The 16,047-nt window shown below is 35.8% G+C and overlaps 1 protein-coding gene across 1 annotated transcript in view; it reads right to left on the bottom strand.

Annotated features, from left to right (window-relative positions):
- Positions 1–6,843: 6,843 nt before the first annotated feature.
- The window catches only part of LOC110026396 (von Willebrand factor A domain-containing protein DDB_G0292740-like), a 70,224-nt gene continuing 61,020 nt past the window's right edge, over positions 6,844–16,047 (bottom strand). Inside the window, exon 13 of the mRNA XM_020727315.1 lies at positions 6,844–6,945. Coding sequence (XP_020582974.1) covers positions 6,844–6,945 — 102 coding nt within the window. The remainder of the gene's footprint in view (positions 6,946–16,047) is intronic.

Raw genomic sequence — 16,047 nt, 5'->3', positions numbered from 1 at the left:
CACTCAACCTCTCCTCTTCTCGCAGAAGAGTCGCTCGGTCAACTGCCCTAGCTCGCGCACGCAAGCTCTCTCTTTTCCCTCTCCATCGATTCGACTCGACCCAGAGCACGTACGCAGAAGCTTCGGCTCCCTTTCCTCCTCTGGCTTCTTTTTCATTCAATCAAGAAAGAGATTTCCTCTCGCACTACAGTGATGTCGATGTCTCAGGCCGCGACTTGCGAATACATTGTGCACAAAGTGTCAACTTTCTCTCCTGACGTCCAACCACGCCTGCTACGACCAACAAGTTAGTTTTTTCTTCTCTTCATTGTCGTTGCTCTTTGCTGTCTCTATCGTTCTCCCCATTTCTGCTCTCACTCATTCTATTTTGATTGGATCAAATGGCCATATTACTTATGTCGTATCTAAAAAGATCTAAAAAAGATGCTTATTTGTTATATTCATTCAACTATTATTATTATTATTATTACTATTATTTCAGTTATTACAGTGTGGGTCAAACCACAAATTATAAGAAGAGCTTCAAATGAAAAAAAAAACTAGCTTTTCAAAAAATTTTGCAAATATGGAGTGCATAAAAGAACTTATTGTACAATTGATGAATGAATTCAAAGAGCAGATGAAAAATAATATTAGAGAAGCAGTGGAGCTTATGCCAAAAATGATGCCTAAAGTAGGGTCACCATCTGCTTCATCAAAATCCATGGTTCGAAAAGTAAGAAAAGATGTAATCAACGTTGGCCGATGAATATGATGAAACGAACTATCCAGAAAGCCAAGATTTTTCCCCTTCTAATCATATGCGGGATAGAAGAAAAGAAGATAAAAAGGAGAGGCAACCACTGGAGAATGCCTTCTTCAAAGAGATTACAAAGGCCAAAGTGCAAAATAAGTTTAAAATTCTATCTCTTAGCCATACAAAGTGAGATATGATCTAGTTCATCTTATTGCTTCTCTCGAATCAGCCGTTTGTCTACCGAGAAAAAATAATGCATTAAAATTTAGATTGTTTTTTATGGCTTCGAAGGAATCAACTCTTTGCTGGTACAATAATTTACCATCAAGAGTTAATACTTGCTTTAAGAAGTTTAAGCGAATCTTTGTTGCACAATTTGCTGGTACCCAAAATCCTAAATAAAGCTCGAAAGGTTTATTATGAATTCATCAAGAATTAAGATCTTCGGAAAGAATTGTTATTTGTTGTTAGAGAAACAAGCTAGAAGCAGTGTTTAAAATTGCACAATTACCTCTGTGCAATCATAACAAAGTATGTGTTGAGGCGTACGCCTTATGGGATATTTGCTTTGCATACGCCTTAGCATAAGTGTATCGCCCAAAAATTTAAGAATCAAGAAAAATTCGGCAAACTTTAAATGTACCCTAAATTTCACATGCTCATAATTCAATTGAATTATTTTTAAAAAATTCTATATGTCAAAATGATCAATTTAATATTAAACACTATGTATTAATTATGCCTAAATTGAGATATAAAATTGAAAGTTATAAGTTTAATTAATTTAATAAATCTATTAATTATCTCCTAATCTCGCATTTACTATAGCTAGCTAACTCTCTTGCACCTTAAGTGCACATGCATTGACCTGACTTTGATCGAACCGTGGGAAAAAGGGAGGGTGAGATATAATGTCGCATTTCCTTATTTTTCCCCTCTCTATGTTCGGTTTCGCTCGACTAAAGGTTATCCCACAAGCTCTGTGTGATACTGCACTATAATAGATGAACGAGTAGTAGTCCTGGGAGCTGTGGACCACGATCTGAAGCTATAGGGAGAAATTGGTAAGTATAGAACCCTCTTTAAGGTTATTCTAAACGTTCCTTTCTTTTCTCTCTCCATTTTTGACATTTGCAACAAGTTTGTGCATTTTTTTTTCTGGTAGTCGTAGCAGACATCGAACTTGTGTCGGAGCGTCGAACTTGGGTTTGCGAGCTTCCGTAAAAGATTTTGGCACAAAATCAGCGAGGGAAAGAAAGGATTAAGGGATTAGGAAGAAGTGGAAAGAAGAATAGGCAGAATAAAAAAAATAAATAAATTTATGCTGAGAAGCCTGTTTCAGATATATTTTGGCAAATGGGTTGAGTTTTGCGTTAAATCATGATGTTGCTCAAATTTCATGAATTCTTATGATGTCTGTGAATTCCAGAATATTTACATGAGACAACAAGCTCAAGACAAGCAAATGAGAACTTCTGTATGGTTGTTTCGTCAATTCAAATAAAATAATCTCACGTTAACTAAGCAAAAATAATTGTCTATAGGTTTTAATGTGATTCTACGTTTGACACTAATCCATTTAAAATTTTTTGCATATTGTGGATGGATACCTGCATTGAATGTATGAATGCAAGTTGACTTCACTTAGGATACATGTGATGCTAAGCTATGGCTAGGATAATCTGAATCTCTCTAAATGGTGGAGGCCAAGGTGATAAGCTAATGAATAGGATGCTTTGAAACTCTCTTTGTACTAGTTGTCTTAAGTCTGTTGCCAGCTCTTTTCTCTCGCGGTCCTCTGTCACAACTAGAACTGATCCTCCCAATATTTCTCTGTTGGCAAGAACACCAGTAGTCTCAGACTCAGCATAAGGTAGAAGAACTATATGTTAACCATCTTTGGTGAATGAGTAGAAATTCTTGTACCCATCAAGTTGAGTCTTGTGATCATACTGCCACAATTTCCCCAGCAAAAGGTGGCATGTATCTATGGGCAACACATCGCAATAAACCTAATCTTGCAGTTGGCTCCCAATAAAAAACTCCACGAGATACCTTTTGTAAATGATGATCTTATTCACATTCTTTAGTCATGCCAAAGAATATGATTAGGGATGTCTTTGATCGTGATGCTCAACTTGTCCACCATTAGCGGTGACACTACATTCTTGTTGCTATGTCCATTGATAATAATGATACATACATTTCCCTTCACAGTGCACAAAGTGTAGAATATATTATGGTACATCCATTGTTGCTCTCTCCACGCATCAATCTAAAGGACTTGTCAAACCACAAGCATCTCACCCTCATACGGCTGAAGTTGGTAATCATTATTTTCAGTTGCTTTTCATTGCCAACTTACTCCACCGTCCTCTGCTCGGTGAATGACACAATTCAGCTCATCGGGCAATTAGATAATGACACAATCCACTGTCCTCTGCTCGGTTAATGACACAAAAAAATCTCTACGCGCGTAGGTACACTGGCGTTCTCTGTCTGTACCACTAGAAGATAAACTCTTCTAAACATGCACATACAAGCATTCATATATAAGTTATTTGATTCTTCCATATCATGCATTTTCCTCTACAAAACATTTACCTCTATCTACCAATGAATAATGCAAACTTAATATATCTATAGGTTATGAAATCAACTAACATATGCACATTTACTAAAATTCTAGAGGTTAAATAATAATATAACATATATATATGCGATCATGTGATAAGCTTGTATATTGACCTCTACTAAAATCGTGCAATGATTTGATATTTGTCTAAACTAAACTATTATGCAACTATATTTAGCATGAACATCTATCCTATCTGACGATATGAAGAATTTATTGTTGAACTACGAAATACATGAAATCAAATATATACAATTTGAAATAGAAATAATTACTTAAATTTAAAAATACAATTACTCCCCTCAATTATTTGAAGATCTTTTTATTAGCTAATCCTCCGCTTAACACTCGCTGGTCTTTTACCAGTTTAGTGCCACGAAATCAAGATCCTATATTTTCAAAGTGCACATTAATTTATGTATTTATATTTCCTCTAAGTTAAAAGACATAAAGTAGAATGGTAAAATTTACCTCAACTCTTCTAGAAAAACTCAAAATTCTTCGATATCAAAACCCAATTACTCCTCCCAATCCAAATCACTAATTTTGACTCATGATAATTAATATCCACATAATGACAATTAAAATAATAATATAAGAAAATTAAAGAGATATGAATCTTATCACTATCTTCACCGTCGTCAATCTTCCCGGCTCCAAACCAAATCAGATTCGTTATTCTTTATTGTTAATATCTTAATGCACAACATATATTAAATTTATTAATTAAAATAATAAAATGTAATATATTAAATTTCATAATTTAAAATAAATAAAACCTAACTTTTACCTTAATAAATCCCTCAGCCTCAAAAGATCGAACGAGAGCCTTCCCGCATGAAGGCTCGGCTCCCTCTCTTATCCCTTGCACAGGTGGTGTTGAAACTCCTCCTAAAAGTTGTTTCCTCTGGTTTCAATGCCCTGCCTCTTCTTCCCTCTATCACAGGCAGCGTCAAGCCTTCTCCAGCAAACAACGCTCTTCTCGTCACACACGCCGTGTCTTCTCTTTCAAACTTTTCTTCCTCTTCTTCCCCTTGGCTTGACTTTCCTCCTCTCAACAAAGATGCATCTCTTCAACCTACGGCTAGGGTAAAGGCTTCCTTCTCACATAATGATGACAAACCTAAACAAAAGCCGCTCCTTCCTTCAGCAAGGGTTGGTCTTTTCACTCAGCTTCGTTTCTCATAGTTAAATCTTCTTCTTCTTCTTTTACCGCTACATCATCTCCTTCGTTGATTTTATCCCTCACTTTGATTCGACGCATTCAATTCAAAAAAATACACAATTTTTTAGTAGTAACGAAAGGTTGTTTATGTTCGATTAATAAATTTTACTATTAATATTTTTTTTAACTAGCTATTACATCTAAACAAAATAAAAATCGCAAAAGTGTGGCATTGCTCAGGATTGTCCTTCTAAGCCTTCCAGGCTTCGAAGCTCTCATGTAGTAAATGATATTAGCGCTCCGCCTTCCATAAAAATACCATTGGCCTCCAGCATCCAAGGTTGGAGGAGATATCAGATAGAGAGAATAGCTTGGAGTTCTATTGTCCCATAGCAAAAAGCTCGAATCCATTGTCCCAATGTTGTAGTTGGCGTCACATAGCAAAAAGTAGCTTCCTATTTTCATCTCTAAAAACTATGCTCGTACCGGCACGGTGGTTGGGAAGAAGTGCACTCTCCACATTTACCTTAATCCAACTCGAAAGAGGAGAGGGGTAGCACTGTCTATTTAGTTGGACAGTGTCCTAGTGCTCCGGAATGGGAAAGCAATGTGTCCAGATTAGAGATTCGAGCACCGTCGCCACCATAACAATAGGTGTAGCAAGGGATCGTCCATATTTCAGTGAATTTTGGGATCTCCAACATTGGTGGACAACATGGCAGTAGATGCGAGCTAGCAAAATCTGGGATCTAGAAGAAGCTGTGAGCTTCTCGATAAGACCTTCAATGGAGCTAAAATTTGGGTTCATAAACGCCCATTTTTGTAAAGTTTGCATCACCTCCTTAACAACAAGGCACTTAATAGAAAAATGGTCAAGGTTTTCCTCATCCTCAAAGCCCTAAGGGAACTTTCAAACCTCACCAAAACCTCTGCCAACCAGCCAAGAATTCGTCGGTGTGGCATTGTGGAGGAGACGCCACCAAAATAGTTTTTCCCCTAGGTGCAGCCTTAGCCGGCCGAACAACATAAACTTGTCCCTGGATCAAAAAATGCGCAGTGTAAGCCAAATATGGTACGGTTCTACCCAAGTCAGTTTGAAGTTGCTCTGGTTTGTCATCATGCACTTCTTATAATGTTTCAACCAATAAAATCTGCTCAATCAGGCTAAGGCCAAGAAAGCCCTGGAGCATCTTCCATTCGTTGCCCATTCTCAACACCACCATCAGGAGAATCTCAACAGCAGCAATGTAAACGAACGTGAGTCCCTTTGCTAAGGCCTTGTCATTAATCCATGCTTGATTCAAAACCGATGTCCTCCTTCCATTTGCAATTCACTGAGTAGTGGTGGTGGTAGGTGAGGGTTTGGATGGTTGCTCGGTGTGGAAAATATGGTTGGTAAGCAAAAAACAAAAAGAAGTTGGTTTCCTCAGGGTCATATAATAAGTAGACAGTCGGGAGACATGCGAGGGCTGTCCGGTTGATGGAAGCAAGGAGTAGGGGTGGAAACGGCATTGGTTGTGATAATGACTCGGTTGGAAGCAAGCAGGGGGCTTTTCAGCCGGTGTGGGAGGCAGCGAAGAAGGCTGAGAAGGGACGACAGTCGATTTGGAGGGCTGTGAGCTGGGAGGATGGAGGCAAGGTTGGCGGCTGGCTGGAGGCGATAACAGCAGGTTGGCGCCTCAAGGGAGGAACCGGAGAGCAGTTTGGGGATGAATAGACACCACCGCAGGACAAGTTACTGCCATAGCACTTTCTCGCCTTCAGATACAACCCTCCAAGCTGATGGCGATCCTGACAGATATCTGAGCAAAAACTACCCTCACTCACAATAAACAGAACACACATAGACATAAGGTAAAGAGGACTGGGCCCCACTTCTAATAGGAGGGAACTCTGTGCTTGGAAAGACCAGTTGATCCTTCCTTTGCCTGAACCGAACCGGTCTTATGTAGCCAATTGTGACTATTTGTCGCGCCTGACAAACGATGATCTGCGACATAGTGAATAGAAAAACTAAAGTGCTATTATCAATGGAGAACTTGGATTTAATTTCAGAAGATACTCAAAAAAAGTAGAACACCAAGTTCCACCATTAGGAATAAAAATGACTGACATGGTTAGACAAAAAAATTTCTTTCTCCCATAAAACATCACTAGATCAGCCGTGAATATTGACCTGAAGCTTTAAATTGTTTCCAGAAACTAGAATCAGTAAAAGAAAGCTGGATTGATAATGACTAATGATCGCTTATATTGAACTAAGACATCAGCTAATGTTACAGAATTGATCAATAAACAAGTGTATTGTCATAGATATTTAGGTAAGAAAGTAACCTCCTGCTCAAGTTGCTTGCTTTCGAAGAACCAAGCCTGAGCTGTGAGTAGGTCAATATGTTGTTTGGCAAACACCTGCATCAAAGAAACTATTTTAAAACAAAACAGTACACCAAATGTAAGTAGAATGCCCTAGAAACTTCATTATAATCATCTCAATCATTTGACATACAATAAGATTTTTGGAAACATTGCAATATGATGGAAGCTTTATAGTAGTTCAAATTACAAAGAATGGTGGAAATTCAACGAATCGTTGGATGGGCCTTCTTAATTAATTTTGTAAGGCCAAACTAATCAGAAATAACTTATTGCAGGAAGTAGAAAATAAATGTTTAAGTTGCCCTATAAACAAGAAATTGAAGTGGATTTTTCAATATTTTTTGACAAATAAATTTATGATTTTGAGAATTTCCTTAAGGATTTTAAAAGCTTTTTTGAAAATCTAAAATACTCAAAAATCAATTTCATTGGATTTGCTGCAAGCTATTATGAACTAAAATCTATTCTAGAACAGTTACACAAGTTGGCTAGGATTGTTTGATTGTGTTCTTTGAAGATATGCGTTTTATACTTTTACTTGTTTTTAGATATCATTTTAGAATCAGAAGTCACTTGACTATGCCTAGTTTTGTAAATTGATTTTGATTCTGAATTAATGATTTGTAATCGGGCTCGATTAATATGAGGCAAGCCAAAGACTCACATCTAAATGCAAATGTAACTAGCCATTAAACACTATTACACATTCTAGTTTTGCTTAGAAAATATTTTAGGATAGGCTAGTTAAGTTTTTTCTAGATTTTGATGATATTGAAAGTCACAAACCCTTGAGACACGTTCAATGATTATGCTCATTTGACCATGCTATTCTTGACTTAGCCATGCAATTTTGGCTAAATCTATTCTAGGTATTTTCATGTTCCTTTAGCCAAATCACTATTAACATAGTCATGCTCTATCAGCAACGTCTCCTTTAGAGCTAATCATGCTCTTTTAGATAGAATATCCCTCGATTTAACCATGCTCTTTTGCTTAAGAATATTCCTAGCCTTTTCTAAGTTTTTTTTCTCAACTTAGCCAACCCAACCAGTTAAGTATTGCCCCAATCTAGTTGTCTTTTTTGGCCAAGTCATTCTATTGTTTAGCTAGATCCTTTGCCTAAAGAGCAATGATATCGGTATAAACATGTAACCAATCTTTTTTTATAGGAAAATTTACATATACAGCAAATAATTTTTATGCATTTACATATCTCACATCTAAACTTTCATATTCGCATACATAAGCTTAAATGCTTTAAACTTACGTATGAAAAAGTTTATTTATTTTTAAAAAAATGATAATAATGCTATTTTTCATGTGATATTAAGGGTTTGAGTGATGTGTGTGTGTAAATATTGAAGTTTAGTTGTGAGATATGTAAATGTATTAGCATTGTGTGCTATGTATGTAAAGGTCCCTTTTTATATCTACGTAGACTATCTCTCCTTAGAGGCATGTACCCTTATACTATAAATATTTAAAGCACTTGTTAAATGCTCAAAATCCTCCATCTTTCAAATGTTTGAACCATATATAAATTGTCAAAGTCCTTGGGTTTGATAGTCGATAGTTTCAACAATATCTCTCTTACATTATTACATTTCTATTTGCATGTAATTATGGACCCACCACGCAGCAAAAGCGTGGTGTGCCCATACAGGTCACATGATAGAAACCCTGCCTTTTTTCATTAGCCGGATTGTCTCCCTGTGGACCACATACAGTGCAGGCCCTCTAGAACGCCTTCTGCAATCATCTCCCAACAAACAACATTACTTCCCTTCGGCTCGAGTGAACTTTCTTTTTCTAGTGCAAATAATCCCATGAGCAGAGGTTTCCACATTTCTGAGAGGTCGAATTTCACTTTCTACTTCAAATCGCGCATGCGCAAGCTTCCGCATCTCTGCAGCCTGCAGAAAGGTGAATTTTCTCTTTCGCAAATTCCATTGGCACAGGTTTCCAGTGTGTTCTGCTAGAGCCGCATTTTGTAGGTCCTTACTCAACCACTGTCATCTTCTCTTCCTTACGAATATCAACTGCGCTCTGATGTCTTCCTGCCATCCCAGCCGATTCTTCCCAAGCAAGAATGCAGAGCAGCCACAGGGGTTCCTTCTCTTCTACGGTGCAATCAACCAAAAATTATTTCCAACCCTAAACGTGCATGGGGCTTACGACAAAGTACAACATGTTGATCTCTAGCTCTACACTGAACGTCAATTTGGAATCAGAGATCAGGAATTCTAACAAAACAGTCCCGAAAATCTCTCACTTTTATCACAAACCATAAACTCAAAGAAGCATGCCTCCCTTGACCCGGTTTCCAATTTGTAGGGTTTCCATATAGTTTCCATTTACTAAAGAACAACTAGAGGCATTGAGGGAACTTCTTTTGAGCATAACTAAGCAGCTTACCGACTTGATGATACACCAAGGTATTATGTAAGCAGCTTACCGACTTGATGATACACCAAGGTATCATGTCCTCCTATCTCCCTAACAATGGAAGATTTAAATTTGGGATGATATATTCAGTTGCTTCTAATCACATGACTAGAGATATTCATGCTCTCAACTACCAAGTGTTCACTAATTGCAAATTTGTTAGACTTGTGATTGATCTCACTCCAAGATAGTTGACTCTCTTTGGTGTTACATGTTCCGCATTTAGATTGCAACTTACTTTAATTTAGCAAACTTACTCGTGACTTAAACTATAATACTAAATTTTATTCTAAAACTTGTGAATTTCAGGTGGTGGATTTGAGGAAGGTGATTGACAATATTAAATTGCATCAAGGTATATACCTGCTCAAGGAAAGCTATTCTCTTAAAACAGAAGTGTCTTCTCCACCATTCTCTTCCCATATTTCCGAGATTGTTGTGTCTGAGTTTGTTCAAATTCATGTTTTGTTATAATATTGTCGTTGGGGTCATCCCAATTTTCATTATGTTACAAACTTATATCTCCATCTTTTTATTAATAAAAAGCTAGAATTTTACAGTGTCAAACCAACCAATTGACTAACAATACTTCTGGCGTCTACCGTTTGTCTCAATATAAACCCTCACAGCCTTTCTCTATCATCTACAATGATATTTGGGGACAATCAAATTTGAAAATTATCAATGGAGGAAGATGGTTTCTCCTTTATTGATGACTACACTAAAACTCGTTAGATATTTCTTATAAATAAAAAATCTGAAACTGCTCAAATTTTTAGTTTTTCTATAACATGAATTTCACTCAATTCCAATACAAAATTCAGATTCTCAAAATTGATAACACAAAGAAATACATCAACTCTATCCTTGGACCCTACTTCGCAAAGAAAAATATCATCCATACGGGTTCGTGTTGAAACTGCACAACAAAATATGATAGCTGAGAGGAAGAATAGACACCTCCTTGAGGTATCTAAGTTTATAATGCTTTCGCACAATATCCCAAAAATTTTTGGGGAGATCCCACACCTATCAAGGAAATACCCACTTTTCAGAGCGTTCTCATCTAATCTTCACCTTAAAAAATTTGGATGTCACTTCTATTCACATTCACCAACCAACCGCACAAAGCTTGACTCACATTCAATCAAATGTATCTATCTTGACTATGATTCCAACAAAAACGGTTAAAGTATTCCCCTCCCATTACTAGAAAATACTACAACTCCATGAATACTACTTTCTTTGAAAACCAAACCTACTGTCCCAAATCTGATATTTAGAAGGAGAGTCATCACAACATCCTACACTACTATGGATATACACACTGATCTAGAGTCATCATAACCTATTCTACTTCCCTCGAACCATCATGTCTCCCATGTTTCACTAGTTGAGAACATCCAACCTGAGATTGATAATGAGAAGCTTTGTGTGTATATTAAGAGAATGAAATTCATTGAGCAGGATAAAGGCAATGAAATCACGGGATTGTTCACAGCCAAACCTAAATTCACACATCTCAGAAGTTCCAAGAGGTTAGAATCTAGTGGACTAGGGGAAAGTGGCACAAATTATTCTATCCAAGGTTATGTTACACATGGGAAGTTAACATCAACTTATAAATTTTTTATATCTATTGTTAATAGTGTGCATATTCCCAAGTCGGTTCATAAAATACTTCAAAGTCTAGAATGAAAAAAGGCAGTTGAAAAGGAGATCCAAGCTCTTGACCTAAATGATCATGGATATTGGCAAAACCTTGCTCCAGATAAAAGAATCATTGGGTGCAAATGGATCTTCAATGACAAGTACAAAATAGACGAGAGCGCCGAGAGGTCCAAGGTTAGATTGGTGGAAAAAAAGTTCACTCAGTCTTATGTGATGATAAACTATTAAGAGATCTTCGCTTTAGTGGCTAAGTTAAACACTATAAGAGTTCTTTCATTGTTAGTGAACAGAGAGTGAGAATTACATCAACTTGATATCATGAATGCATTTTTTAATGGAAATCATAAGGAAGAAGTGTATATGAAAATCCCACCAAGACTGAAAAATTACTCAAAGAGCATCTGGTTTGTAAAGTCTCTTTATGATCCCAAATAATCTCCAAGGGCATTGTTTGATTGCCAAGAAGATGAAATCTAATAGTTATATCCAAGCCAAGCAAATCATACACTGCTCATAAAGCATTTCTAGGGAGGCAAAAAGGGCTATAATCATTATCTATGTAGATGATGTGATCCTGGCAGGTGATGATAAAAAAGAAATAGAGAAGTTTAAGTAGGCTATTGTCACTGAGTTTGAAATTAAAAATCTAGAGGCGAAGAGATACTTTATGAGCAGGAAAGTGGCCAAATCCAAGATAGATATTATGATATCCCAAAAAAAGTACATCCAAAACCTACAAAATAAGACAAGAATGCTAGGGTGCAAACTTATAGGGACTTCTATGGATTTCAATAAACAGTTACAATTGAGGGAAGAAAAGACACCAGTGGAAAAGAATAGAAACTAGAGACATGCGACAAGCTCATCTATCTATCACAAACTAGATTGATATTGTTTATTATCTCGGCATTATGAGTCAATATATGAATAGTTGGAATGAAGAATATTTGAAGATGATTTATATAATATTGCGGTTTCTTAAGAAGACCTCTTGCAGAGGGTTACTACTTAAAAAATCAGACAATAGGGAGAGAGGTTTACATTGAAGCTAGTTGCCAGAAGCACTTACGAATAAAATATCCACTTTTTGGATATTTTTCCAATGTCCAGGGAAATCTTATCACTTGGCGAAGCAAGAAGCAAATAGTGGTCTCCAGAAATAGTGCAAAATCTAAGTATCAGGCACTAGCTTTAAAAATTTGTGAAGGAATATGGATCCAAAGGTTACTAAATGAGTTGGGATACTCTACTCCCAATCCAATAAAAAAGTTCTATGATAGTCAAGCCACAATTAGTGTTGCAATTGCTCATTATGATAGGACCAAACACATCAAAATTGATAGACTTCTTATCTCATAAAAGGTCAATGGTGGCATTATTTACAATCCAACTCAACTTCAAGTCATAGATATCTTCACTAAACCTTTAACTCCAGCCAATTTCACCAATTTGAATACCAAGCTTGGTCTTTACAATATATATGACTAGCTTGATGGGAAATGTGGAATTATGAGTTTCCTATTTTAGTTTTTAGTTTGACTCCCTCCTTATTATGTCATATTTCTTTCCACCTTGGGTTATGTTTTCTTTAGTAAGTTTTAATTTTTGTAAATAAACTTGCCCTAGCCAATCCTTATTATATAAGGAGAAGAGTATAATTTAAAAAATAAGAGAATACAATTTTCTCCATACATAAAGTTGATTTGAAGGGGACTAATTCGCTCTTAGTTATGTTATTCACATGTAAGGTACATATATATATATATAAAAGGAAAAAAATCTCTCCTAAATTACAAATTTATCAAATATATCAAACCTAAACTAGGAAAAGAAATAATTCTAAAATAAAAATAAAATAAAATAGAAAAAAATAGGAATAAACGAATCAAGGGTTTTCTAGGTTGTCCAAATCAAATCCTCCACAAGATCTCAGATTTCGGCACTCCCCTTCAAACTGGGTTGTAGATATTGTAGAGACAAAACTTGTAATTGAACTCTGAGAAGGTGCTTAATAGGAGAGATTTGGTGAATATATCAGAAACTTATTGGTGTGTAAGGAATGTAGCTAAGTGTGTAATTCCCCCATTAATATTTTCATAGATGAAGTGCGTCAATGTCAATACACTTGGTGTAGTTATGATGCACAAGATTCTTGGCAATACTGATAGTTGTTTCATTTTTACAAAACATCTATGTAGTTCTATTGGAGGTACATTCAAATTCCTCGAACAATTTTTAAATCGAGATCCCCTCACAGATTCTTAAGATGAGTGTCCTATATTTTGATTCTACACTGCTTCTAAAAACAACAACTTGCTTCTTTCTTCTCTATTTCACTAGATTTTCTATACGTAAGCAATAACATGTGGTGTGCCATCTGCTAGTCAGTTCCCCAACCAACTAGCATCAGTATAGACTTCCACTTCTTTGTTCTTGGTTTCTCAAAGATTAAACCATAACCAGCAGTCTTCTTGAGAAATCTCAAAACTTTATACACCATCTACAAATGCTCTTTATATGAGTTATTCATGTGTTGGTTCATAGTATTGGCAAATAATGTAATTTTTGGCCTAGTATGTAACAGCCAGATGACCTTTCCTACTAATCTTTGATAGCATCCCTTATCCATAGAGATGATTTCTTCTCTGTTCTGACTTGTGATTGTGATCCATAAGAATATCAACAGGCTTACGTCCAACATCCATGTTTTTGTTAGTAGATCTAGGATGCATTTCCTCTGTGATATACAATGCCTTTCTTAGACTTTGCTACCTCCTAACCCACAAAATATCTCATGGTTCCTTGATCCTTGATTTCAGACTCTGTAATAAAAACTTCTTTGATTTTGAGGATCTCTCATTCAACATCACCGGTAAAAATCATATCATTCAGATATATTATCAGTGCAACAATCTTATCTTCCTAAGTGTGTTTTACAAACAGAGTATACTTAACTTGAGTATACTTAACTTGACGTAAGTGTGTTTTACAAACAGAGTATACTTAACTTGACTTTGAGAATACTCATCAAATCTCATAGTGTTAGCAAATCTTTTAAACCACACTCTTGGTGATTGCTTAAGCCTATGGAGAGACTTCTGAAGTTTGCATATTAGATGTTTGTTGGAATCATTCTCAAGTCCTGGAGTATCTCTATATATACTTCTGAATCTCATTCAAGAAGGAATTTCTTATATCAAGTTAATTCAGTCCCATTCCTTGTAAATTGCTAGTAAAAGAAGAGCTCTAATAGTATTAAGTTTGGCAACCATTGTGAAAGTCTCCTAATAATCAATTCTTTAAGCTTAAGTAAATTTTTTTATAACAACTATAGCTTTGAATATCTCAATATCGCCATCAGCTTTGAATGGGATTGCATTAATAAGAATATTTCAAAGCTTTGTATTTGATTATGAATGGGACTGCATTAAGAAGTATAGCTTTTTATATCCTTAGAAGCTGGTTAGCTGCAAATAGGTGTTGAGATATTCTTATCCTGAGGGAGTTTAGAAGGAATCCACGAACCATTAAGCTTTAGTGCTCCAATCCCTTCTTTAACTGCTTTTCTCCATTTTGAATTTCCAAGAGCATCAAGAATGAATTTAGGAATCTGTTTACTATTCGTGTTAGAAACAAAAACTTTGTAGGATGACTATAGCTTCCCAAAAGCTATATAATCCTAAATTGGTTATCTAATGCAGCTTTCCTTGTAACCGGCATCGGAAGAGAACTAGGATAATCATGAGTAGTAGCGACTCTTTACCCAAAATTTCAGGTGAATGCGGACTTGAGTTTTGGTTTGAACAGTTCCTCCTTCGCAATTTGTCTTCCACCTACTCAAGATTTTTCTTCCTCGTATACATTGGTTATCTAATGCAGCTTTCCTTGTAACCGGCATCGGAAGAGAACTAGGATAATCATGAGTAGTAGTGACTCTTTACACAAAATTTCAGGTGAATGCGAACTTGAGTTTTGGTTTGAACAGTTCCTCCGCAATTTATTTTCCACCTACTCAAGATTTTTCTTCCTCGTATACACACAAAGTTTTTAGTTATGAACTTAAGACTGGGTTGATTGTGTTGGTTTGGCATCCTTAACCAGAATAGAAGGGCAAGATGGAGTAGGTGGTGAGTTCGTGCAGGTGTCATCAAGTGTATCTGAAAATTGATATTCATTTGTACTTTCCCCCTAAACAACAAATTTGAGGTAATAGGATTGATATTTTAAAAAATGACATCCATGGAATTGCATTATTTTTTGGTAATAGAAGAAAGTATTTATACTCCTTTTTGTCGATGACATACCCAAGAAAAATAAAAAAGTAGATACAGGGTCAAGTTTCGTGCGATTTTGGGAATGGTCGTGAACAAAAGATGCGCACCCAAAAATTTTAAGTGGTAAATTAGATAAAAAAAACTCTTAGGTGAGGGTAGGTAACTGCATGAAGAGGTGTTTTAAGTTAAGTAGCCAGCTATACATTAATTGATAAAAAATATTACAGTAGGAATTGTTTCCCAAAAAAAAAAAATATTTTAGAACTTGATGAGACATCATAATTGTGTAAGATACATCAAACAGATGCATGTTCTTTCTCTAAACTATCCCATTTTATTGTGTGATATCAATATATTAACTCACATGAATAATTCAATTTTTGAAAGATAGGACCTAAAAATGGAATTAAAATATTATTTTGCATTATCAGTTTTTAGGATTTGAATTTTGTATTGAAATTGACTTTGAATTATGTTATGGAAGGATTAGAAGATTTGGGTTGTTTTAAATTTCTCCTTCATTTAAGAATACTAAAGCAGTTTTAGTATGAACAATAAATGAGACAAACCATCTAGCCCCACTTAGGATTTTCACCTTTAAAGGTCTCCAAATATCACTGTGAATAATGAAAAAAGAGTGTAAGGGTTTATACGAGGTCATGAGATAACTATTTCCAATGTGTTTTGAAATTTTACAAATCTTACACTGATAAGCACTATGATTTTTATAGATAAGGAAAAGAGG

This window comes from Phalaenopsis equestris, unplaced genomic scaffold (assembly GCF_001263595.1).
Source record: "Phalaenopsis equestris unplaced genomic scaffold, ASM126359v1 Scaffold000372, whole genome shotgun sequence".
Taxonomy (NCBI): domain Eukaryota; kingdom Viridiplantae; phylum Streptophyta; class Magnoliopsida; order Asparagales; family Orchidaceae; genus Phalaenopsis; species Phalaenopsis equestris.
This window is presented reverse-complemented; position numbering and strand designations above follow the sequence as displayed.